Raw genomic sequence first — 26,415 nt, forward strand, 5'->3', positions numbered from 1 at the left:
GATTGTGTCGCCCCCCTGGGGGCGTCTTTGTGGGTCTCAAGGTTCAGGGACCCCCAGGGACCCCCCGGGACCACCCAGGGACCCCCAAATGGTAACTCTGTCATTTCTCAACTGTTTTGGACGGGGGTGGGCTCGTTGGAATCGAGTCGCCCCCCTGGGGGCGTCTTTAGGGGGCTCAAGGTTCAGGGACCCCCAGGGACCCCCCGGGACCCCCCAGGGACCCCCAAATGGTAACTGTCATTTCTCAACCGTTTTTGACGGGGGTGGGCTCGTTGTGATTGTGTCGCCCCCCTGGGGGCGTCTTTGTGGGTCTCAAGGTTCAGGGACCCCCAGGGACCCCCCGGGACCACCCAGGGACCCCCAAATGGTAACTCTGTCATTTCTCAACTGTTTTGGACGGGGGTGGGCTCGTTGGAATCGAGTCGCCCCCCTGGGGGCGTCTTTAGGGGGCTCAAGGTTCAGGGACCCCCAGGGACCCCCCGGGACCCCCCAGGGACCCCCAAATGGTAACTGTCATTTCTCAACCGTTTTTGACGGGGGTGGGCTCGTTGTGATTGTGTCGCCCCCCTGGGGGCGTTCTCAGGGTTTTGGAGGTTCCAGGACCCCTGGGGACCACCCAGGGACCCCCAAATGGTAACTCTGTCATTTCTCAACCGTTTTTGACGGGGGTGGGCTCGTTGTGATTGTGTCGCCCCCCTGGGGGCGTCTTTGTGGGTCTCAAGGTTCAGGGACCCCCCGGGACCACCCAGGGACCCCCAAATGGTAACTCTGTCATTTCTCAACCGTTTTGGACGGCGGTGGGCTCGTTGGGATCGTGTCGCCCCCCCTGGGGGCGTTCTCAGGGTTTTGGAGGTTCGGGGACCCCTGGGGACTTCCACGTAACTCTTGACATTTTTATGATAGATCTTTATTGATGGGAGGGAGATTTAGGCCGTTTTAGGCTTGAGGCGCGTTGGTAGACTCCTTTTGTACCAACCACAATAAAGCTTCTGATTTGCACACACCATCACATTATACACCCCACCCATCTGATCTAATCCTACCCAATGTGCCTAGCTGCTGCCATGCAGCCAGCTGGCCATGCTTGATGCTTCCTTTAATGTGGTTTCGAGAGGCAGAGCTACGCTGGACGCATCTTGTCCAATGCTCCACCCACATTACACTTGTGTCGGCTATAGTGTACAGTATTGTGTGTCAGTGTGTGTGTGCCCTGCCCAGTTTGATCAGCTGCTGCTGGATAGCAATGTGATGATTGTGATCCCTCTCTCAGGACCTTATTTATTACTCAGACGTGCAACAATGTAACCCATCGAACATAACCGAAATAACGGATCCTATACAGGCAGCAATGTCGGTCATCCGGAAGCAATTGATTCCAGACGTTGTTTTTAATAGTTTGAGAGTGACTGCCTGACAGTTCGGCTGACAGTTGTTGTGCGAAGTATCTACTATAGCCCTCTGATTTTATTATTTTATATTAGGCTAATATAATATGCGTGATGGACCGGTTATGCAGCAAAATATTTTTTATAACATTTGCTATCGGCGCATCTTTGGGTGAACGCGAGGACGCGTCTTGTGATGGAGCCTTTGATATTTATTTTGTTTTAGACAGGTAAGGTGTGTGTGTGTATGTGTGTGTGCGTGCGTGCGTGCGTTTGCATAGCTGCGCATATCAGTTGAAATTAAGACAAGCTGCAATTGTTTTTAATACTAAATCTTAACACAAAACTGATTTTAGTGTAGGCTATTGCAACTTAATTCCGGCATGTTGGGAATTGTTCTCCAACGACCAGAAGCTTTTGATCTCTGTAGAAAGTAAATATTTGGGAGTCCGTTATTTCCATCCATGTATGGTTATGTGTTTGGTGCTGCAACAGGGGTTTGTCTGTGGCTTATTTTAGGACATGACTACTTGGCATTGCGTAGCCTACTGGTGCAGAGTTCATCTGCAAACATTCGGTTATTCTGTTGGCATATAGCCTATAGGTCTTTCAGTTTCAGGTCTATTGTTTTTTACTCTGGTGTGCCTGTTAATTTGCTTATTTGAAATCGTGCGGTCCTACATTTAGTGAGCTGTGGCGTCCCACAAGGAAGCATACTAGGGCCTTTACTGTTCCTAATATATGTTAACGACATGACTTCAGCTTGTGACTGCAACTTGTTCCTGTTCGCAGATGACTCAGCACTGCTGGTTTCGGACAGGAACAAACTGCAGGTTGAAAAGACCCTCAGCTCTGAACTCGGTAGAATCTGCACCTGGCTCGCTGATAACAAACTATCCTTACACCTGGGAAAAACTGAATCCATCCTCTTCGGATCAAATAGTAATCTCAGCAAGGCAGATGGCTTCTTGGTTAGAGTGGGTGACAATATTATCACACGAAAAGATCAAATTACCTACCTAGGTTCCATCCTGGAGGCCAATCTTTCCGGTGATAAGATGGCCACCAACGTAATCAAAAAAGTCAATCAAAGAACAAGATTCCTTTACAGGATCTCCTCACTGGTCAGCAAAAACACCTTGAAGACCTTAACAGGAGCCCTCGTACAAGGTTTCTTTGACTATGCATCCACCTCTTGGTACCACAGCACCTCAAAGGCCCTTAAAACAAGGCTCCAGACCTCCCAAAACAAACTGGTCAGGCTCCTACTTGGCCTCACCCCCCGAACCCACCTCACCCCTGCCCACTTTGACAGGCTGGGATGGCTTAGGGTCGTCGACAGAGTACAGCATCTTGCAATGGGTCTGGTCCACAAGATTCGATACACCACCAAGATACCCATGTACCTGTCTAAATACTTCCTTAATGTAAACGAAGTCCACACCCACAACACCAGAGGGAGTGCAACAAACCATGTACAACCCAGATTCGGCACAAACAAGGGACTAAATTCTTTTCGCTCCTATGCCACCAAAATGTGGAACGCCCTACCAACAGTCATTAAGACATGTGAATCCCTTGACTCCTTCAAAACCGCTCTCAAAGGGCACCTACGGATGGCTGCAATTCGAAACTGGCCTCTGTAAAATCTGAATCAAGTTGTCCGGTACATCTGCATACTCACTCACTGAGTCTTACTCACTCACTCACTCACTCACTCACTCACTCACTCAGATAACCAAGTCTGTCCAGTGTCCCCCATGGCCATGCATGAATCTGCTCCCTGATTTTGCAGGTCAGGGAGTGTATCAAAGCACTGGGGAGAGATCTATGATTTCGTGGAGAGACTCACTAACAGGTTTGTCAGGTAAGGAAAATGGCAACATAATAGCAGTTGTTCTGTTCTCTTTCTTTTATTTTATGTTCCGCTCTCCTTTCATCAAACCGACCCTGCTGTACTGCTGATGAAAAGGCCTTGAAAAGTTAATTATTTTTCACACTGTTTACACAGGGAGAGATCAGTATCGCCCCGTAATTACAATCCAAACAAAGTGAAACTGGGACAACTCTATTTTAGGAAGAGCAGATATAATGTAGCCTACTGCCAACTCCTACTCTAAAATACCCAGGGGGATGTGGTGAGCTGAAAGTGAGAGATATTTTTGAGACTTAATGGTGGGGTACTAAGTTTAAACTGCAGGAACACCCGCCCCAGATGTTAAGGGTGGTTTAGACCAGAACAAAGACATGAAGGAGTTTCAGCTAGAACGCGTGGTACAATGAATGAAGAGTAGTGCACATCTAAACAGTACAATGCTCAGTGTTTACTTAACTCGGAGAGTGTAAACATCAACATGGACTAAATGGACCCCTATGGTGTCCTTTCGTGGTAAGGCTCAGTATTCAGTTAAGGCATCTAGGCTACTGTACTCCCTCTGTAGGTCAACTGTAGCTGTACTGTAACTATGCGTACAACAATATGGAATTAGAATTGTAATGGTTATGATGTGTTTGTCAGTGTGTTCCATGAGTACGTCTAGAGGATGTTCATAAACAGACACTTTAGGATTGCCTACTGTACATACTGTCTGTAATATTATACAATAACAAATGAAACGAATGAAGGGGGCAGGGAGAAGACATTTGCTCATACAGAAATGACCTAACAGTAATTGGCAAAGCATTGATTATAATATGCCAAAAAATGGACTGTGTGTGTGTGTGTTTTGTGTGTGTGTGTGTGTGTGTGTGTGTGTGTGTGTGTGTGTGTGTGTGTGTGTGTGTGTGTGTGTGTGTGTGTGTGTGTGTGTGTGTGTGTGTGTGTGTGTGTGTGTGTGTGTGTGTGTGTGTGTGTGTGCGCGCGCGCGCGTATGCGTGTGCGTGTGCGTGTGCGTGTGCGCGCGCGCTCCAGTCCCAGGATGAGGGTATCATACATTGTCTTTTCATCAAGAGCAGAAGTCATACTGCCACTTACTGGAGACAGGTACCCTCTCTCTCTCGCTCTCTCTCTCTCTCTCATATTCATGCTCCTTCATGTTTTGTTTGTTTGTCTCAGTATTTAGTAGTTTAAATTAGTGTGCCTTGCCATTCATGTTGGTTAATGTGGTCATTCATGTTTGTTCACAGGGCTGATATTGCAGAGGGTTTAAAACAGCTGAGCGAAATAAGACCTGCAGGTGAAACGTATATGCACGAAGGCATGAAAGCGGTAGGCATTCTTACGGTGTATATAGGCTCTCATTCTTTATCTGTTTAATTTTTTTTTTTAAGTAGTGTTGCTTTTGCAAAAAGGGCTATCATTTTCCATTTGCTCATTCAGACGCACATGTAATGGGCATTGGGCATCTCTTTTAGAGACCCTCAAAGACCATCCTGAGAGAAAGTTGATTGAGGGTGACATTCACTAAAGGAGAATCAGACTACAAAGACGGCATCATCAGCTCTACTGCAATGTCAGAATGTGATTGTAAACGAAGATAAGTTTAAATAAATATGTAGGAAATTGTCCTGGTGACATAGACATAATGCAGTTTAATCATTTAACAAACCAATTCAATTTATAGATACATTTAAAGCAGGGAAAACTTTCTGTAATTCATAATGTGTTGAATAAATGGGAACCCCTGCACCCGACAGCAGTTTAAGCCTGGACATTAATTTGTTGAACGCGTCAAAAACGGTTTCTATACATGCATGTGCCCAGCCGAGTGGCAAAGCTTGTTTGAGCTTGCCACTACAATAGGTCTGTTGGGTGTGTAATATTTTTATTATCCCCAGCTTCCCCAGCTGTTGAAGGTGCTGCAGGGAAGGGAAAGAACTGGCTTGTTTAGAAACACAACGGCTTTTGCAAAAATGACAAAAGTATATTGCCAAAATGTGTTAACCTCTTGTATTGTTTCGTCTGTCCCCGTACGATATCCTGCAGGTATTAGAGCAGATGCAGGCCCAGACCTCACGGTCATCCAGCATCATCATTGCACTGACTGACGGCAAACTGGAGGTTTACCCTTATGAACTGACAATACAGGAGGTAATACACGCATGCACGCACACACGCAACGCACGCACGCATGCACGCACGCACGCACACACACGCACGCACGCACGCACGCACGCGCGCACACGGTCCTGAAGCCCAGAATTCTAATATTGCCTTTGAATGAGTGTTTGATGTTTGGTTTCCCATGCAGGTGTCCCGTGTTCAAGGTACATATAGTTACGCATGCTGTGTGCATGCAGTCACACACACACCGTACACAGACACACAAATTATGATGAAGCCAATTATAATAAGAAAGGTGGTGAGCATGTTTTTGAGCATGATGACTATTTGATATATGTATATATTTTACCCTGTACTAATTAGGCTGACAAAGTCAGAGGGTATGGTGCCAGAGTGTACTGTGTTGGAGTCCTGGGATTTGACCACAAACAGGTAGTTGGTTCATTTACCAGTATTCATTATTTTTTGTTATCTATTTTCATATATTTTAATTTTTTATTATGCATGCCGGTGTTCGTGTTCGTGTGTGTGTGTGTGTGAGCTGAACTTGATTGAATACTTAACAGTTTGCACAGGGAAGTACAGTACAATACAAGGTCTGCTAAAATGATGTATCCATGAAAGCCTATGGCTCAATTAATCTAAACATTTAATGACGGACAAAAGGAATAGTGCGACAAGGTTTAGGTTAAAGATAGGATTCGGGTTGAAGTCAGACATGTAGTAGCCTGACCCAAACAGAGACGTTTCTCGTCTAGAGGGGCGGGTCGCGCCTCAGAAATGCGCGCACCCTGATTGGATCTCATCGATCTGTCCGTCACCCCCGGCCCCTCCTCTCCCCCCTAGTGCAGCGCTACGTCACATCATTTAGAGCGACGCCCACCCGGAAGGGTTGACTCCCACTTTTAGACTGGTTCAGCCCACGGATTTTTCCAGGCTTTCATCTTTCGCGCAGACGAAATGAAAGCCTGGGTATCGAGGCTAGACATGTAGCTACTGGTGAAGGTCAAGGTTAGATTTTGTGGTTTGAGGTTGAGAAATCAATGGAAATATAGAACGTACTCACAAGTATTTAATAGCAAGCCTGTACAGTATGTGTGTTGCTCTGTGCACATGTCTGTATGATGATGTAAAAACAAAATCATTACTGTAACTGATATTCTTACTTGTTGCCTAGATGCACTGAAACAGGAGAAGGCTAACTGCATTATCAGTTTCCTGATGCCCAATAAAATGCCTGATAATCCATTCTCCATCTTAGGACAACCCTTGGTACAGTCTGCATTGTTTGTGGACGGGCACACACACACACACACACACACACACACACACACACACACACACACACACACACACACACACACACACACACAATAATATACTGTGCAAGCCATTATCATATAAAAAAATCACTTCATTTTAAGTGCAATTTTCCCAATAACAATATGTAAATTTACACACTGGGATAAGGTCATTGCACTGTAACTACACACATCAGCAGCCATGTAATAAATAGATGTAATTGGTATCAGTCTGGTATCATAATCAACCGCCAGCATCGTCTCTCCCATGTAATTTTCGAACATGGAAAATAACCTTTAGGAAGCAGCAGCTGTAGGGCCTGCTTTCTATGTCCTACCAACGCTGTCTGTTGAGTTGATAGACCAATAATGTGCTGTGGTCTAAGGAGGAAGTAATTACATCATGCTCTAATTGGATGGTGCAAGGCATGCTTCCCGTTCTGCTGTCATTAGACGGAAGATGAAAGCTCTGGGCAGCAACCAGAAGCACCGTCCTGTTCCGACTCGACTCCCTATGAGATGAACTACTTTGAAGGGAGGCCAGCCTTTCAATAAGGCTACATACATACATCGATGCACTGCAAAAAAAGAAGATGATTAATCTTAAAACAAGAGGACACTTGATTGTCATCTACATTTTTCTTTCCTCTTGCAACCTGTGTCCAGAGATGGTAGTGGTGCGAAGAATGCTTGGGTGCTCAGACCATTAGCTACAGTATATTGGCGGCTGTGCTGGTGATGGTGTTGTTTGTCAGACTGAGAGCTCAGCCCTCTTCACATACCGTACCCACAAGACACTAACTCTTGCCTACATACGTACCTTTGTCCATCTCTTTTGTTTCTTATTATTTATTTATAGACCGTCCCTAGAGATGAAAGTGTCTGCTAAATGCCTATTGTAAATGAGCTGTTTTTGTTTTGTTTTTCACCTTCTATATTGTAGCTCGCTGACATAGCAGACAGCACAGATGAAGTGTTCCCAGTGTTGTCTGGATTCCACGCTCTCAAGGACATAGTTGACTCGGTAAATGTTAGATTATGTTCTATCAGCATCGTACACATTCTCATGTGTTGTTTCATATGACTCATGCAATCAAAGACTTTGCTAAATGAGTACAAGTAAAGAGGTTCTCACCTGTATGAGTCCTCATGGGTCGTTTCAGATGACTCATGTAAACAAAGATTTTTCCACACTCTGTACAAGTAAAAGGGTTTTCACCAGTATGAGTTGTAACACCAGTATGATGTTATATTTACTGTACATGCATGCATAGAGTACATATATGCCATGAATATAGCATCACAGCCCTGTCGTCTGTATATTTACAGATTCTGAAGCAGTCCTGCACAGAAATATTTAGAATAGAGCCATCAAGTGTTTGTGTGAATGGTAAGTTGGTTGGGAAGAGTTTCTCATCCACTATGAACAAAATAGTTATAATTAATGATTCACTCAATTTGCACTTCATTCTTGTGTGTGACTCATTGTCTTAAGTCAGTATCGGAGATAATAAACTAACCATACATGGCATGAAAATGTCTGTCTGTCTGTCTGTCTGTCTGTCTAGACTGTCTGTCTGTCTATTCTTCTGGCACATCCCAAGTTAACATAGTTAGTTAGTGGTGGCGTGATATATGTTAGATGTGTGCTGCCTTTAAAGAATAAAAATATGATACCACTGCTACAGTATGTAACCTCTCTCTCTCTCTCTCTCTCTCTCTCTTTATAAAATTGATGCTTCCCAGAGTCGTTTAACATTGTGTTGAGGGGGAGTGGCTTCAGCGGGGCCAGGCGGTCTGAGGGCGTTCTCTGTTCTCTCACAGTCGACCACAGGACATACAGTCAGTAGAAAACATGTTGCCATTATAAATATTGAAACAATTAAAAGTATTTACAAGAGTGTGTGTGTGACCAAATGATAATTACACCGGATCCATTTGGAACACATGTTCTTTACTCCTTTTCCCGAAAAGTTTGGTTCATTATTTCCTCCCCAACAGTGCCGATAATAGTTGTTGCACCTTGACCCAAACCATTTCGAGTTCTGAGCTGAAATAGATTGGTCACTCTTGATGAATGTTAGCATGGCAAAGTTATCAGTAGTTTCACCCTTTGGAGAGTGGATGAAAGGATCTTATAAAAGGAAGGATGTAGCATCACTTACATGTAGCATGCTGCATATTAGCTTATATTCTCTCTGTTCTCTATACGCAGTGGTTCCCAACCTTTTTAGACCCAAAAGAGAAATTAGACGTTTGTCCGGGACCCAAACTAGTGAAAATAGCAGACCTACAAGCTCACAATGCATTGTGAGCTTGTAGATTGGCTATTGTCATTACTTCTCAAACACTTGTTTTCTAATTTATGGAATTTCTTTGGCTTTTCTTTTATTTCTTCATGAAATTACCGGAAAAGCAAAAATGCTTTATTTTCGGGAATGTTTTTTGGGTTTACAAATTTGTCCGTGACCCACAAGTGGGTTCCAAACTTCCGACCCTGTGTTTCTGGAAGCAGTGCTCTATAGCATGATGGAAATTCAGAGTCATGTTTGACAAGGACTCCGTCCTGCAGTGATCTGGACAGCACAGTGGGCTTTTTATTTGATGCAAGTCTGATTAACAATGGAAGCATTATGTGTTTGAACAGAGAGCATGAAGATGCTCTATCTCATTAGTCTTATAGTCTATTTACAGGCTACAGCACACGCACATGGGGAATTTGAGGGGTGGGGAGAGAGAGATAATGGAGTGGGGGATAGGGGATCTAGAGGGAGACTGAGGGAGGAACAAAATGAGAAGGGGAAGGAATAGAAAGAAGAGAAATAGAAGGAAGAGAGTGAGTGTCTCAGAAAGGTCACTGACAGAACACCAACACATGACCATTTTTAGCTCTGCATTTGGATGGCAGCCAGTTGAAACACTTTGTCCTGAACAACATGCAGTATCTACAGTAGCAAGCTCCTGGTTAGATTAGCCATTCAATCTGTTGTACACTTTCATTCTCCCCAGACAGAATATGAATCCTACTCATTTCGGTGACGTTATGGCCTTTCCTCTGGCCTAAATTATCGCATATTGTAATGGGCAGCCAGATTGCCATGAAACTTTGCTGATCAAAACCATGCTCCACAAAGGATGAACCCTAACCGTTTTGGGTGACCTTTCATCTCGTACCACCAAATTATGCAAAAATGATTTATAATAATCCGATGGGATTAACTCTAAGGAGCTGCACGGCCTCGATGGGCCTCGGGACTCTAGTCGTGTTTACGGCTTGGCTCATTTCCCACACATAATGTTATTTCTATTCTTTCTTTCACCATCGGTCTGGTCTTTCTCTGTCAACTGTCATTGCCTGCCTTGTCTCCCTCACATGTAGCGGCATATTATTTAATTAGTCTGTCTGTGTCTGTCTGTCTGTGTGTCTCTCTCTCTCGCTCTCTCTCTCGCTCTTTACACACATGCACACCTCTCTCTGACCGTAGACCAGAAACCCACAGTGGTTGAAGATGGCTATCTGTTTTGTCCTGCCCCTGTACTCTATGAGGTCGGACAGTAAGTGCACTTTTACATGAACACATGCACACCAACACGGCACGCACACAATTACATACACAATTACAATGGTACATACACAATTACAATGGTAATACATTTTACCCAAAATGTAATATTTAATTTGTAGTTTCATTTCATGAATTCTATTGTCGGAGGCAGCAATAATTATGTTCTATAAGACTAAAACCGGAAACCAAAATGAATAATTGATGATCATGTTTTCCCAATGTCATTGAACCATGGTGGTTTACATAATAACATTCTTGTGGCTCACCAGTGTACAGTATGACCAGCATATGACCGCAGATAAAATGTTTGACATTGTATCATAATGGGACAATGGCTTGAAATGGGTGCCCACTAAAAAGAGGCTAACCCAGTACATCAACACCACAATCAATCTATGCTTTTGTGTGTGTGTGTGTGTGTGTGTGTGTGTGTGTGTGTGTGTGTGTGTGTGTGTGTGTGTGTGTGTGTGTGTGTGTGTGTGTGTGTGTGTGTGTGCGCGCTCGTGTGCGTGCGCGCCACATTGAATTAGAATCCAATCAAAAAAGCATTCAAATTAGAGTGAGGATATGTCCCAGATGTGTCATTCATGGCATACAGCAACAGGTCCATTGCTGTGCACAAGAGGTGGATAGTGTCGCTTTTCTAGTGACTCCTAGTGGTTGGTTGGTTGGGGCGCTTCTTCAGCGGGGAGGGGATCTGGTGAAAAGAAACAGCTGTGTATTAGAAGGCACATGGTATTCAACTCCCTTCCCCGAACAACAGTGGAAGTTGGCAGCAATTAGAATACTGTGGTAAGGGCCTTTCAGACTGAGCACTGTAACTATAAATAATAATACAGTATAGTTTTAAAAATCATTTTAAGTAAATTGGATGAGATTTTGTTTTTAACAATGCACTATATAGTTATCCCTATAGTTATAGTGTTCAGTGTGAATGTCTCTTTAACAAGGAAATAAGAACGAAGATGATTAGCTGCTATGAATCTAGGTTATATTGCTCATAGTTATCTGTCCATATCTGTCCTTCCATACATTTTTAAACTGCATTCCTTATTTTTTTTCCCCCTCTGTGATGCGTTGTGTTCTGTCTGTACCCTTTAGATCTATAGATGTGCTGATCAGCTTAAACAATGGAGAATCCTACATCTCTAGTCCCATCACCATCTATGCAACTACATGTGTGAGTAGTACTAATGACTAATCACATGAGACGAAAAACAACAACTGCACTGATGTATCAAATGAACGTGACAGTTAGTGGTAAACTGAAACATTTACTGTGCGTGCGTGCGTGGCCTTGTGCACGTGCAGTGTGTACCTGTGTTGGATAATGAACTCTGTGATGTCATAATGTGTCATTCATCCTTGGGTATGTGTTCACTTGTGTGTTTGACATTAGGTTAATGCATTCACTGAAGTCAGTGGATTATTATATGCTTTTGGTATATGTGTACTATAAAAGACCAAATATATAGTTATAGGATAATAAACGGACAAAAATAGCAGACCCTCGTGTGTCTGCGTGTGTGTGTGTGTGTGTGTGTGTGTGTGTGTGTGTGTCTGCGTGTGTGTGTTCCAGTCCAGTGGGATCTGGGTGCTGTGGCTACTATTGGCACTACTACTGCTACTGGCTCTCATTCTGTCCTGGTGGTTCTGGCCTCTCTGTTGTACAGTGGTAAGTGGGTGTGTGTGTGTGCGGGTATGTGCATTCAAGTGTATAAATCTAATTTAGGAGGTGGCCCGGATGAGTGGTGTCTGATGTCGAGAGACCAGGGGTTACACCTCTAATGATGTGTTACAATTTAGGTATTTATTTAGCAGACCCAGTCATCCATAGCGACTTACAAAGTGAAAAATCTGAGAAAGTGCCATGAATACTTGTCAGAGTATATTGGAGAGCAAGGATATGGCACAAGGCAACTAACAAAACAAGTAGGAAACGTACCATGTGGACTAGTGGACAAGAAGGAAGTGCATCCGCATGTTCTAATCTAGTTAGTAGGAAATAAGAGCCAGACAGGGTGTAGTGACTTTAGCTCTATGTTTCATGGCTGCTAATGAGGTATCTGAATCTCACACGTGCGCACGCCGCACACACATACGCACACACATTTCACAGCTTAGGAGCCAGGAGGATGAAGAGTCCCCTTTGGCTGTCTGGAGCGGTGGCCAGGAACGGATAGAATGACCTGTAGGCCTATTTACTGATCACATAGCGTGCAGGATGGGGTCGTAGGCTGCGTGCGCGCCTGCCTGCCTGCCTACACTTGGCTGCATTGTTAGGTTATCGTCTCACCAATGTTATTCAAATGTACCAGAACATAATCATCATATGTGCTCCTGCCAATCTGAGTAATTGTAACCGGATCCATTCTTCTTTTTCTTGGCCAATACATTTGTAATGCGATTCTTCAACTGTAACAGATAATAAGTAGGCCTATGCTGCAATAGACATTGACAGATATAATAGTTCCAGTATATTGTGTCTTATAGGTAATCAGAGAGCCCCCTCCAAATCGTCCCCCTCCACCACCTCCATTGCCAGTAAGTATCTTACACTTACACTTATCTTATCTTACACTTATCTTAAAAAATAAAAATGATGCCCGTGCACTTGTTCTGATGTCTGCTTTTTGCTCTGTCCAATACCTTAAAATGCCTTTTTTATGGATGATTAGTACACTGAGCTAACAATGTTTCAAAGAATATGTTCTGCAAAACACTTGGCAATTGGCATTGCAAATTGCATTCAGGGCTATTCCCTAAACAAGCAGATGATGGCGCCACAATACCTTTTATCTCTTTACATGTAAATCAGTTGCATGGCTTTTTTAAATTGTCATGTCATGAGGATTGTCATGGTTTAGGTTCACAGTTCATACATGATTGTTATATAGATTTTCAAAACCGTTAGATTTTTTTTTAGTGCAGCAGTCAATGTCATAGATGGCACAATCAGTATTTTTAAATGAATCGTGCACCCAGCAGAGACATCATGAACTTCACTAAATGTAGATCTATATTCCTGGATTGTTGACACTGAACACGGTTACTCACTCCTTTGTTTATCTCACAAAAATGTACTTTAAACCCAGCATCTTGCATTCTATACAGACCCTGGTGTATACTCAGAAGCCAACAATATGAATTGGACTAAAGGTCCTTACACACAGTGTTACGTTTTCGTGCAATTAAATTGCATTAATTTCAACAGTTGTTTGTCTCATGAGTAGACCCACACAACATGGATATAACAAAGCGATAAAGTGACAATCATTTTTCTAGATGTAGTCATTTTCGCCCTAAATAAAAGCATCAACCTTTACGAATGTGGTGTCACCAAATTTCTTATTATGTTTTTTATGTTTATTTGATTCATCACATTCCTGGTGTGTAATGCTTATGCTCAGCTGTAGTGTTAAATAACTACAATTGTATTTACAATTGTAGGCTTGCCTTGGAGTGATGGCAAGGGTTTCATATGGAAGAGAGGGATACACAATTAGCTGATCTAAGTGTGCGGGTGTAGGGGTTGGTCTTGTCCTAGCTGAAGGCCCTAGATTGCCTTGTAGCCTTTTTCTGTGGACACTACAGCAAGGATCTCAATGACGGGCATACAGAAGGCGGTTGACATGAAGATGTATAGGGGTAAGGTTACCGGCAAGTCTAAAAGAGATGTACGCAATGTGGTGTGGTGTGGCTGATCTTATCTCACGCAGGAGCCAGAGGAAGAAATACTGCCAAAACACAAATGGCCCACTGTAGATGCTTCCTATTATGGAGGCAGGGGTCCGGGTGGAATCAAGCGAATGGAGGTAAGAACCTGCAGCTGGATGTTATGTCAAATAACTCTTTATTATTCATATTTCTCTTTTAACGTTGGTCTTTGTCCACTTACCTGTATATAGTCTACTAATGCTCATGTGGTCCTTGTAAGTTCCATGCTCAGAGACCCACATGACTTTAGGGCCGATTCATACTCTGTAGTGCCGAAATGATTTCGGCTCGTCAGAAAGCACAGAAGAGCCGACTTTAGGACGGTAGCCCCCCCCCCCCCCCCCCCCCCCCACTCTAGGTAGGAGTATGAATCGCGCCTTAGCCTAAGATTCTGACATCTTCACTCTACGAGAGTCTAAGTGACCTTGCCCCATGGCTTGTGGTGGTCTGAAAATCCCTGCCTCAAGGTAACTCTTAAAATCTAAGGCGCTTACCCCACTTGTCCAGTTTGTCTGCGGAAAGCAATTACAGAGATCCAAGATGGATGCCAGATTCCGAGTGGATCAAAACACTTTTTTTTAAACTACAGATCTACAGTACAGGGTATAAATGCTTCTCGCAGACAAACCGGACAAGTGGGGCAGTAGGGTAAGCACCTTAGATTTTGCATTTGTACAAGTTAAGAGTTACTTTGAGGCAGGGATTTTCAGACCACCACAAGCCATGGGGCTTGTGGTGTGAAGATGTCAGAATCGATAAATACACATGACTAGTGAAACCTCTTTAAAGCAGAATAATATATCAGACAAAAAATATCTGAATCAATATAAGCCTTCTGAAAAGGTATCTGGACCTAATATGTTAAATTAGATATGAAGTTGAACTTTAATAACCGTGATCTTGTTGGAATGTTCCCGACACACTTTGGTAACTTCATCTCTTTGGTCTGCCGCTGTAGGTGCGCTGGGGTGAAAAGGGCTCCACGGAGGAGGGTGCACGGCTAGAGAAAGCTAAAAATGCGGTCGTAACCATGCCAGAGGATGTGGAGGAGCCTATTATTCGCAGACCCCCACCCAGACCACCTCCCATCCACAACTCCCCACAGCAGTCTAAATGGTACACCCCTATCAAGGTTAGTTAATATCAACTGCAAGCATGAAATAATGCAACATAATGGTGGCTATTTACAGGATGTATGTTTCATCCACAGCAGTGGTATAGCCTCGGAAACCCAGGCGTTTTTCTTCCAGGGAGAAAAAAATGTCTGGGTCCGAGTCCACTTCGATACGGCATACAGTAGCGCAAACGTCGATCACTCTCTGCTGATTTCTGATCTTCTGCAACCTTGTTAAAGGTATATTCAGTGATTTCACTTAATTCAAATATCACTTATGTTTTTGTTTTGTTGTGATAATCCTCCCTACTATAGAGTGTGCTGGCCATATAAGGAGTTCCTCCCTGTCCCCAGTTAACCCCTGGGGGTCAAAAAACCTTAGGTTTCGTTTTTGACTCTCTATCCTGATTGGACGAAAGGCTGGGTCCCACAGCCAAAAACGAAACCTAAGGTTTTTTGAGTGAAATCACTGAATATACCTTTAAATTGACGCACACACGTACACTCCTCTCTCTCTCTGTCGCTCTAATTAATTTGTCTCATGTCGCGCAGCTGCGTTTAGATTCTCCCGGCAGCTGCCTATGCCATAGAAAGCATAGGTGGACCCCAGGCTACAGCAGTTGTTGCTTTCCTGGAAGTAACAAGTACACTAACAACTTGCAACAGCTCCCCTAGCTACAGTAGATGGTATAGACCTGCAGCACAGCGATCAGATTCATCTTTGTTGTCGCATCACAGGTTTACAGGTGTGAGGCCGAGGTGCGATGTGAGGTGACCTCACTTCTGTCCAGGCTAGGGCATCTGAGTCATTCACACTACCGAGGCCATCCTGTCTCTATATCAGCTCGAGTGCACAGGTTGCAGGATGAGCAGAGGTCTCTGGGCTCTCACCTGTCACAGTCCTTGATGCTGCAGCGAGAAGATAGTCGCTGTCTCGCCAGCTGATTGTTGAGCTTTCTGCCATAGCTATTCGCTACAGTATGCTGCAGAGATGTCGGGTGCACTGGGTCGGTGCTGTAGAGACTGGTGGCCAAGAGCGGCTCAACCTCCATGTCAAGAGAGAGCCACGAGGGCTCTCTCTTGACACAACTAGAGCTGATTACTTGCTGCTAGTCCGTACGGTACCGGGGGTCATCTCTTGCACCCCCTCTACTGTTTAGTGTGCTGTGTGTGTCGCGGCTAATCTGGCCTATGTACCGCGGGCTCCGGCATAGACCACTCATGACGATCATAGTCAGCTCTGGCTGAGACAAGCTGATAGACTGTGTATTGTGAATATAATGTGCTGTTTTCTTTGTGTGTATTTGATGTTTTGTGGTTGTTTTTGTCGTCTGCCATGTGAGCAGAGATGCAAGGTAGCTGCTAACTAACTCTGGTGCAATTATTTTTTATTGTTCGTTGTACTTTGTACAAAAAGTTATTTGTTTCTAAATTGCTCATTTGTTTTTAGGGGCGATTTGATGCATTGCTTGCCTTACTGAGAAGACAGTATGACAGAGTGGCTATCATGAGGCCCACAACACAGGACAAGGTTAGACCTCTGTATTTTCTTTCTTTCTTTCTTTCTTTCTTTCTTTCTTTCTTTCTTTCTTTCTTTCTTTAAAACTTGTTAGAATATGGCATATTAACCAATAGAACATGATGGGGGTCAGAGAAGGGACAATAAAAAAATAGAAGGTAATGTTATGTTATGAACTTTGATTAATTAATGAGGTAAGTATAATATGTGATAACACATGATGATTCATGATTAATGGCTGAAAACGTTTTTCAACCTCCTAGTTAACTTTTCTTATTTTGCAGGGACGCTGTATCAACTTCACTAGAGTTCAGAGTCATTAGATTTCACACATAGATGGAGAGAGAATTGGGGGAACTTGCTGTATTTTCCTGTGTGGAATGAAGTACCTCCAATGTGTAATGTTGGAATTAAATAAATTCCTGGTCGTTGTTTACTCCACATTTTCTTTTGTCTCATCCTTCAAGCAATGCTTAATTTATACTCAATCTTATAGGACAGCGTTGTGTTGTTGACATTGATTTGTCATTTGTTGCTAATTGCTAATGTTGATAATTCATGAGCCTGACCTGCTGTCAGCTTGTTAGTGATGCCTTGTACCTCAGTGTTTTTCTACTTGTGTTTGTTTGCAATTCTCAAAAGTATGGAAATGCATATTATTATACATGATTAAAATACAGATGGCTGGTCTAACAAAGTCATTTTACAATATTGGAATGACATATTCATAAAGTATCTAATTTGTAACAAAATTATACTAGGCCCTATCCCAAAATGAATATGCACATTTCAGGAAAAAAGTGGTTCCAAACTTCAATGTACAATGATAAGATGAAGTATAGTACATAAAATAAATCTGCTAATGTGTACAAAACAAACCCTCAGCTTTTCAGAAGGCCTATTTTCCTACTTTTAAGAGAACCAACCCAAAACTAAGCTTGGCTCATCATTGAACATACCTTCATACAGTTCCTGCATGCAAGTAGATAAAATACTAGTTTCTACATACTGCATTTACTAAAAAACAAAACAAAGTATCCTTTTAATTAACTGTAATTTAATGGTGACAACTGTGTTCTGGCTAAAGAAGCAAAAGGTTTCATTCATGGCACTCATTACGGGGCCTTTCGACCTTACTTTCTTGGCACCAAAAACAATTTACTCAGTATTGCCTTTATTTAGTTGAAGGAACTTTCTGGCACGTCCAATCATTGATTTGTTCAATGCACTGAACCCAGCATTTCTATGGGACCAAGTCTCTCTGTGAAATTTGAATGTCATTAAGGTAGGCAATTATAATTTGTATTTTATTGTATACATTTGTCCCAGTGGGAAATTGAATGAAAGAGGTCCAATGATAAAACATTGAGGAGCTCCCACATGGCATTTCATTCTCATGCCACAATTTCTGTCATATAGGCTACTGTCTCAGAGGAGCACTATATACCTACAGTACCACATCAGATATCAAGAATGAGGAAACCTGCCTACCAATGGCATGAGTATTCCAAGCTAAAATAAATTACAGCCTATCACAAGCGGTACATTGTGGTGGAAAGAGGAGCTCTTGAAAGCTTGCTCCTACTCCTAAGGCTAAAAGTAGGCCTGAATTTGCATTACTTACTGTAAGTTCTGAGATGATTGGGACTGATTTCCTAGAGGCTTGAGAATGGGCATGGACAATTGACATACTATTAATGTGAGAGTGTTTTAATTCAACTATGAAAGTAGTGGTTTAAAAATACTACAGTTGGTTTATATGAAGGGTTTAGGGCAAATTTCATTCATGATCTTGTGCTATATCCATCTGGACATCTCACGTTTCGTCTGACTAAGACGGGTCATCTTTAAGAGTCAAAACAAAACATTTAGAGAGATATCAATCATCAATAATGGATAAACCACCACAATGCAACTGTTAAGCCAACCACTGGGTGTCACTAGCAGCAAGTCTATAACCTGTCGAACATGTTCTAGCTCATTGTTAAATTTATTATCATCATCATCATCATCATCATCATCGTACTATCATCATCATCATCATCATACTATAATTCTAACAATGTCTGTCTGTCAGAAACAAACACTTATCTCCTCATTGCCTGCACCAATCACTCCCACTTTTCGCAGAGGCATTGACCATATGAATATGGAGGTCTTAACGCAGCCCTTTTTTCGATTTGACACATTAATTATTAATAATGAATTTATTACTGAATTGGGCGCAGTACCCCCCGCGGCCACCGAATATCTCACAACGGGTAAGGGCTAGTAAGTATAACATACTGTAACTAAATTTCCCCCTAAATTAAGCCATTATTCCTTAATATTAAAACCAATTATAGTAATATCTGAGTAGCTGCACAGGCTTTATTGGCACAAATCAATCAAAATAAATTAGTTTTTTAATTTTCAAGAAGTCCCGGAAACATTTGCATGCACCAGAGAGAAGGATCTGTGACATCTTTGGAAAAAAGGGGTTATATCCACATGAGGAATTACATTAGTCAGCAGTCACTGTGGGAGGGAAGGATGTGAGATCAAAAGAACTAGATTATGCAACCTGAATGTTATTTTAGCTTTTTAATGTGTAAATCACAAACCTGTAAACAGATTATTTCACATCTATTAGGCTTAGTTTTAACATACAGTACCGGTAATGTGAATTGCAGGTGCAATTTATAGCTGAGCAAAAAACTGACAGTAGCTTAACCAACTGTACTATAGTTCACACTGTATTTGTCTGTATATATGGCAAGCATGCAGCTAAGATGAATGAAATGGGACTAAAAGGGAGAGAAGAGAAGAGGTGAGAGCACAGAAGAAGATAAGGGAAGGCAGTGGAGAGCAAAGTCAGGATAGTAGAGGGTTCCTAACAGAAACATTTAGTATTCGAATTGAACTGAGAGGCTATAGGAGAAATAAAATGTAAAATAGGACTAGAAACATATTTTTCAAGGTACAAAGTACAGCATGGAGTCAACACCCCATAGTATTTTGTTATTTCAATACTGAAATAGGCTTTCAACCACTCAATCAAAACAGGCAATGTTGACTTCACTGTCAATGCAGAATTTGGGGCATCGTTGCTGTCGGGCAGAAACCTTGTACCGGTATGTCCAAAACCATTACGTTTCAGCCAGGAAATGGGGAAAAAATGAACCTGCAATAGATCCACTCACAAGCTCTTTCACCTTCCCTTGGTTGATAAAAACCTACAGATACACTTTCTCTTTGAAAGTCTTTCTAAATAGCAAATCTACAAGCTCACAGTGTGTCAGTGTGATGCGATACATTGTGAACTTGTAAGTCAGCTATTTTTGCTACTTCTGTGAGTACCTAACTGTTGTACAACAAAGAACAAAAAATAAGATCAAAGTTGAAATATGGATCTAGGTTACAGGAGGGTCAGAAGAATGTTGTCGTGGTGTGGAATACAACAAGACCATGTTGTCCAGTCCTGCAGGTATAGGGGCTAGGTAAATGAGAGATTTATAACATCATAAACCCACTTAAGCTATTTGATAGATGTGCTCATGCTGTGTGATGTCAGGGGGCACTCATTGTTTATTAAAGGACAAGCCTGGGACCAATATATTAGGCCTATTTGTTTCAATCATTCCAAATGATTGTGATAAAATATTGGTACTTATTTAATTTGTCAACATACAACATGGTGCATAATGATAAAGCTTTTGACTAATTGATTCATAATAGTATTGTATTGTCACAATGGCAGCAGCAGTGACGTGGAATGTTGTCACTGTGAAATTGCTACTTTAATATTTCTAATGCAATCTTGAACTACTGATTGATTGATTGATTGATTGATTGGAAACAGTTTGTAGAATGGATCCAGTTCAAAGAAAGTACGGGTCAATACAAAATCTGCTAAGATTATAAAACCAGAAATAGCACTAAGAGTTGTTCACATGAGGGTCCTCCATTTTCAATTAATCAGAATACAAAATATTGATTGATTATGTAGGATGGTGGTAATAGTTGCACTCAAATATTTCTATTTTATTCATTTAAAATTCTGCTTACCGTAAATACCTTTTCTACCTACAATATAATATTCAGCTGTTCAGTGATAGCCCACACAGTTTATGCAGGAGCTGTCTGTTCTACTTTATTTTGGTTATCTATTTTTCTGTCTCAGGCCCTGTTGCTCTCTGGATTTTTTATTTATTTATCATCTTACACCTTTTTATTTCACTATTATTCTCAGTCTGTGCCTGCATGTGGTCATATAGTGTAGGTCAAGGAGACCTTGTCTTATGCGACACAGAGAAAGTTGATGAAATTATCCATTTCACCAAAGGAATAAATCATTCCACAGCTTACATTATTCTGTTTTTTTAATCAATCAAGCTTGACATCTCTTGTAACTCCAATCAACGTGTCATTGCGCCGTGAATGAATGCACGGACATGCACACTTCTGTCAGAGAACAGATGGATCTCTGTTAGTAATGTCATACACAACAAGCATGCACAATGCACATGATTATGTCCCAATCAACCCAGTTTTCTGTTCAGTCAGAAAATACTGACTGACTGACTGAAGTCCTGACTTTTGACTGATTCATTGATTCATCAATTGATTGATTCAGACAAGCGGGTAGACGGTGACGACTAGCATCGTCACAATGTTATGCCCCCCATCGATTTCCTTCATTCCCATTTACTCCCTTGCATGAGTCACAGGAATTGTAAAATGAGTGAACTGAGGTGTAGGAGAAGCAGTGTGCTGTCTATCAGGACATTCATGTGTGCACTTGCGTGCAGTGGCAGCTGCTGATAAAACATGTTGGGGGTCGGAGGACATTTTTGATGATCGAGGACAAACAAACTGATGCTGCACTGTAAGAAAAGTAGAGACGACCACAGCACACAGCATGTGGCCAATAGCAATACTTAATATCTCAATGACTTTCTGGTTAAAGTGAGTCATCTCTTTTTCCTTTTGACAACATGGCCAATGCATTCAGCCTGTCTTTGGGTCATGGCGTTTCTGAGAATCTTCATTTCAACGTTGAGATGTCATCTTCCGCCGTGTTACTCGTGTCATGGATGAGGTGATGAGGATCTTTAGGAGAGTGACAGTCTCTGAAAAGATAAAACACAGCAATCAAAATGCTGGTGCACCGCTGTTAATACACCAGTCCTTCATGTGTTTTCTTTGTGTCCCACTGAAAGAGAATTCCACTGTACCCTGACGCTGTGCACATCTGATCAGAGTATTCCTCTGAGTATTCTTCGTAAACAACTGGAATTTGTCCATAGCACAACCTTTTTTCCCCCCTCTTCCTTGCTGTAGAGACGCTCTGTATTCAGCTTGCTTCCATTCATTAATTATAAGCACTATAGGGCTTTAGTGTCACAGACATAATATAATGTAAGTACACCGTAAATGTCGCATTGGCCACAGGGATTGTAGGTCAGCGCCATATAGGAAGCATGGCATAACGCCAGGCAGAAAGCATTATTCAAGTAGTATAGTGAAGACTCCTGCTTTGTTGTTGTTGGTATTGCGGAACAACTATCTGCTTGGGTTATCATGGAGGGGGAAAAAAGCTGGACAATCTTCCCAGGTCAGAAGAACACTTTGGCTATGTGAAAGATGGCCATGTGGCATCATCCGGTTGAGCTGATGTATATCAATGGATGTAGTGGCCGTTCAGTACCTCTTGTATTTTCCTCTGAACACCTGCAGTGGCACAGTCACAGTCACACACTGTGAAACGGGTCCCTCACGTCTGGGTCCTGTCGTCCACTGGATAGGTGGTGTCTGTTTGGGTGGAACATGCTGACCACGTCATGCATGATGGCAGGATAGGTGGTGGTGTCTTCTGTATCTTTGAATTGTTTGGCCTCTCATGGTCCTGACCAGACTCTCAAGGATCGATGGCAACAGAATGGCGGGTGGGGCCAAGGAGGGACAAGGTGGTTGAATGTGAGATTGCTGTAGGGACAAACAAATTAAGCTTCATGCCAAAGATCCTTCACCATGACAGAAATGATGAGCTTCGCTTCACCTTTGCCAGGCGGCAGTTCATCAACAAATGTCAGTGATAAGAGATTGAACAAGTTGACATATGTGTCTCAGCCTGTGTTCGCTTAGTGGTCAGCTCCACATGGCCTCTAGGGGAAAAAGAGCCAGCGGCATGACAGTTTTATATTAATTTTTTACTATGGGTGATGAATATCTGATGATGTTGTTTATACGAAGATCTTTTTTTATATATATAATAATAGTTTTGGAAATATGAGTAATGAGTCTGAGTTGAGAAAACAGGCTTGAAAGGTTCACTTCTGTGGACTCTAACATTACACCTAGCTACATGCACAATATATATTACACGCAAATATGTTTGTTATTTCCTGGATTATCCTTCATCCAGCTGTCTAGTGGTGTTGACATATTTCTTCAAAGGCCTATATCTACTGTATAGTAGTGTGTACCCTGCAGAATTCAGTCCCCGGCCTGGATGAACAAGTGTAAGGCATGGTTGTCGAGAAGAATGATCACCTTGGCCTGTGGTGATGCATGGCTGTGCCTCACAGAATGCTGGTGACCCATTGGCTGCGCCAGTGCAGCCATGTGGGTCTTAGATTAATCACGAGGGGCTGGAGATTCTTTCTGGGAAAGATCAGTTGGGGAGGTATGCTGTATAACCTTGTGCATTAACTGCAAAGGCAATGGGTGAGGGTGCCCATCTCTGCTGAGGTCTCTGCTGAGGTCATTGTCGGCGTCGCCATTTGCTTCACTGTTTTATTGGTTATCTGAACTGTTGTAATACCAGTCTCGTCCATGTTCCACATATTATCCTTGGCCTCAAAGGGCTTCCAGGACCTCAGCCAGCTAGGTTGATCATGAAGAATGCTTGGACATTAACTTGGTTGAAGCTGGTGGCACAAGAAAGCCTAGTAGCCTGTGGACACCGTATTGTTGGTGCTTCTTCATGAATCGGGCAAACCATTCTTCCCTGAAATGTATTTCTCTTGCCGTAAGGGCGGCTGTGGCTCAGGAGGTAGAGCAGGTCGTCCAATTATCCCTGGGTCGGCGGTTCGAATCCTTGCTCCTCCTGTCCACATGTCAAAGTGTCCTTGGGCAAGACACTGAACCCTACATTGCTACATTGTCGGTCGGTGTGAGCTTGCCACCATTGGTGTGTGAATGCATCGATCAACACACAACCTGTCACATTGCGACCCATTGTGAGCTTGTAGATTGACTATTTTCGTCAGGGAGATGTGATTTAGCGGGGAAAAGGAAAGTACAGACCCCTGTCCGTCCCATAGTATACATAGGATTTAAGTGGTCAAATAAAATAAAAACAAAGACAAGTCACACAGTCAAGATGGGACGAAAATGAGAGAAAACGTGTGTGTAAGGGGGATAAACATAAGAGAAAGAGAGATGGGAGAGAGATGGGAGAGAGTGTATGTGTGGCAGAGTAGAAAACCAGGAGAGAGTCGGACAGAGCCGGAGGCGGCTAAGTATTTATGTGTTGACGTGCATGTGCAGGGGTGTGAACAAGATAGGACAGAAGTTAACAACTGTGTGTGAGAGAAGAGATAGAGAAAGGGGAGTCTATGGGTGTAGCCTATATATCTTCATATATAGTCTCCATTGCCTGGAAGGGTGTTGTGATCGGTCCTGTGTCTTTGTTCAACTTGTTTATTGGCGCGAGAGAGAGAGAGAGAGAGAGAGAGAGAGAGAGAGTGTGAGAGAGCGAGAGAGAAAAAGCTATGTATACTGTCTGGCAGTTTTATATTAGAAGTAATATTTCTGTGTTTATTACTTGTCCTTTTATCTTCTTTTATTTATCTTCACCTGCATGGGTTCGTTATCATTACGACACCACATGATTCGTACTTTACAGTTTGCACCTTACAACAAATTAATTTGCATACCGTAAGTATAGTGCTTGCGTAATTGTGCGCATGCCGGTGCTGTTGCAGATTCATTCTCAATGTCAAACGCAAGGCAAGGGAGGCTTATCTGTACAGCATGTTTATACACAAAGGCATAAGGCAATTAAAGAAAGTTACTGTAAAAGCACAGTAGACGGGATAGGAACTGAGTGGCTGAGAACAAGAAGCAGAAAGCCAGAGAGACAATACATTTGATTCTTGAGAGAGAGTTACTGTACCAACATCTGACACTTGATGGTAGCTGGGAATTAAGGATGTCCCTAATCGTTTCCGATCCAATCCCGATGACACATTTTCTGTGTTAACCGATACCGAATACCGATACCAGTATGTAATAATAAATAAAGAAAAAATAAATCTTATTTTTAAGTCCACCGACCGGGAATAGTATTTATATACAAGTATCTATCTAGCTACAGTATATATCTCGTGTTGTGTTTATAGCAGACTCCTCACTCAAATGTGCACTTGCAGTTTGGGCAACTCGAAAGCATACTCCACATGCCCCAACATTTTATTTACCTGCCATAGTGTCAACCCCTTAAGGCTATAGTCTGGATTTTTGGTGGTGAGGTGACCACCGAACTACAACATGACGTCACGAGCCGCGGTGAAGAGCAAACCACCAGCCCTTCTCTCTGTTTTTATTCTCCACCACTCCACGTTATTTCAGCTCCGGTGGTCACCTCACCACCGGAGCAGTGGTCACCTCACCACCGAAAATCCAGACTATGAATGAGCCTGTACCCCTGTGTCGGATCGGTGGTAAGACTGGCATATTTGCCGATAACGATTTGATCCGATATGACCAAATAAGGGCCGATCCGATCCAGCCTGGCAGTGTGCCGCGGGTTCAACTCCCGTTCCCGACAGCCTTTGTCTGTCCCTCCATAAAAAAATATAAAAAAATAAAGGCGAAAGCCACAAAAAAACATTAAAAAAAAGAATGCATCTCCCAGGGCTCTAGTAGGACATGAAACAGCGATAGGCTACCTCATTTTCTGATACCGATGATAAGCCTCTCTGTCCCTACTTACTACTTTGATGGGATAGAAAGGCTTCCAGCAGCAGGATGAGGAAGCTGCATGCAGGTGACTTCACTTTGATGAGTGACTGCTTTGGCAGATGATTTACCCTTTATTAAATGTTATGTCACTCTGTGTGATGTGACAAAATTAAAACCTTTATATCGACCTGGCCATGATGAAAGATGTGCATGAGTTGAGTTACGATGACACTCTGCGATTGGTCTTGCGATAAACTATATGTCAGGACAGTATCATTTATATCGGTGGTCTTCAACCTTTTTCTCGTCGAGGTCCATTATTTATTCAGCTTTTGAGCCACGGACGGTATACCATTTGATGAGGTTTACCCTCTGAGACACAAACCTTTGTCCACAATTCCATGCTGTATGGATGTGATACCATAGGAGTAACAAAAAAAGAAAAAAAAGAAACAAGAAAAATTCTTCTACATTTTCTAATTGTAAATTAAGTAATGCAGATGTTTAACAAGAATTTAACTATGGGTCCAACTTATGGGTCCATTTGGCACACTCTCAAGAATGTTTTCATTTTTCACTCTTAAAGATCTATAGAGGGTAATTTGGTTACCAACTCTCTAGCTGGGGATCCCCCCTCCCTCCTCCCCCCAATGACCACTAATTTATATCACTGTTTCTCAAAGCCTGGTTCGGGACCCACCACCACCAGGGGTCCAAATGGACGCTTACAGGTCTGTAATTCTGAGAGTGTACAAATGGAAATATTTGTAATGTTTGGGACCCCAATCTACACTGTAATGTCCTCACTCAGTGTTAACTCTGACTAGTGTACAAATGAAACCAAATAGACTCCTCTCCTCT

General features: G+C 42.6%; 1 protein-coding gene across 2 annotated transcripts; it reads left to right on the forward strand.

The window, feature by feature from the left end:
• Positions 1 to 1,259: 1,259 nt before the first annotated feature.
• Positions 1,260 to 17,192, forward strand: antxr2b (ANTXR cell adhesion molecule 2b). Of its 2 annotated transcripts, XM_083793049.1 has the most exons (17): positions 1,260 to 1,615; positions 3,181 to 3,252; positions 4,297 to 4,368; positions 4,512 to 4,593; positions 5,311 to 5,415; positions 5,752 to 5,820; positions 7,633 to 7,713; positions 8,019 to 8,079; positions 8,436 to 8,531; positions 10,175 to 10,244; positions 11,357 to 11,435; positions 11,835 to 11,930; positions 12,749 to 12,799; positions 13,975 to 14,070; positions 14,931 to 15,104; positions 16,537 to 16,617; positions 16,890 to 17,192. In XM_083793049.1, the coding sequence occupies exons 1-17, from the start codon at positions 1,500 to 1,502 to the stop codon at positions 16,926 to 16,928; spliced, it is 1,440 nt and encodes a 479-aa protein (XP_083649175.1). In that variant the 5' UTR covers positions 1,260 to 1,499; the 3' UTR covers positions 16,929 to 17,192. The 2 variants fall into 2 exon arrangements, with proteins under 2 accessions (XP_083649175.1, XP_083649176.1); XM_083793050.1 differs by lacking the exon at positions 5,752 to 5,820.
• The last annotated feature ends 9,223 nt before the right edge of the window (positions 17,193 to 26,415 follow it).

Source organism: Protomyctophum parallelum (assembly GCF_964188405.1).
Source record: "Protomyctophum parallelum genome assembly, chromosome: 21".
NCBI lineage: Eukaryota > Metazoa > Chordata > Actinopteri > Myctophiformes > Myctophidae > Protomyctophum > Protomyctophum parallelum.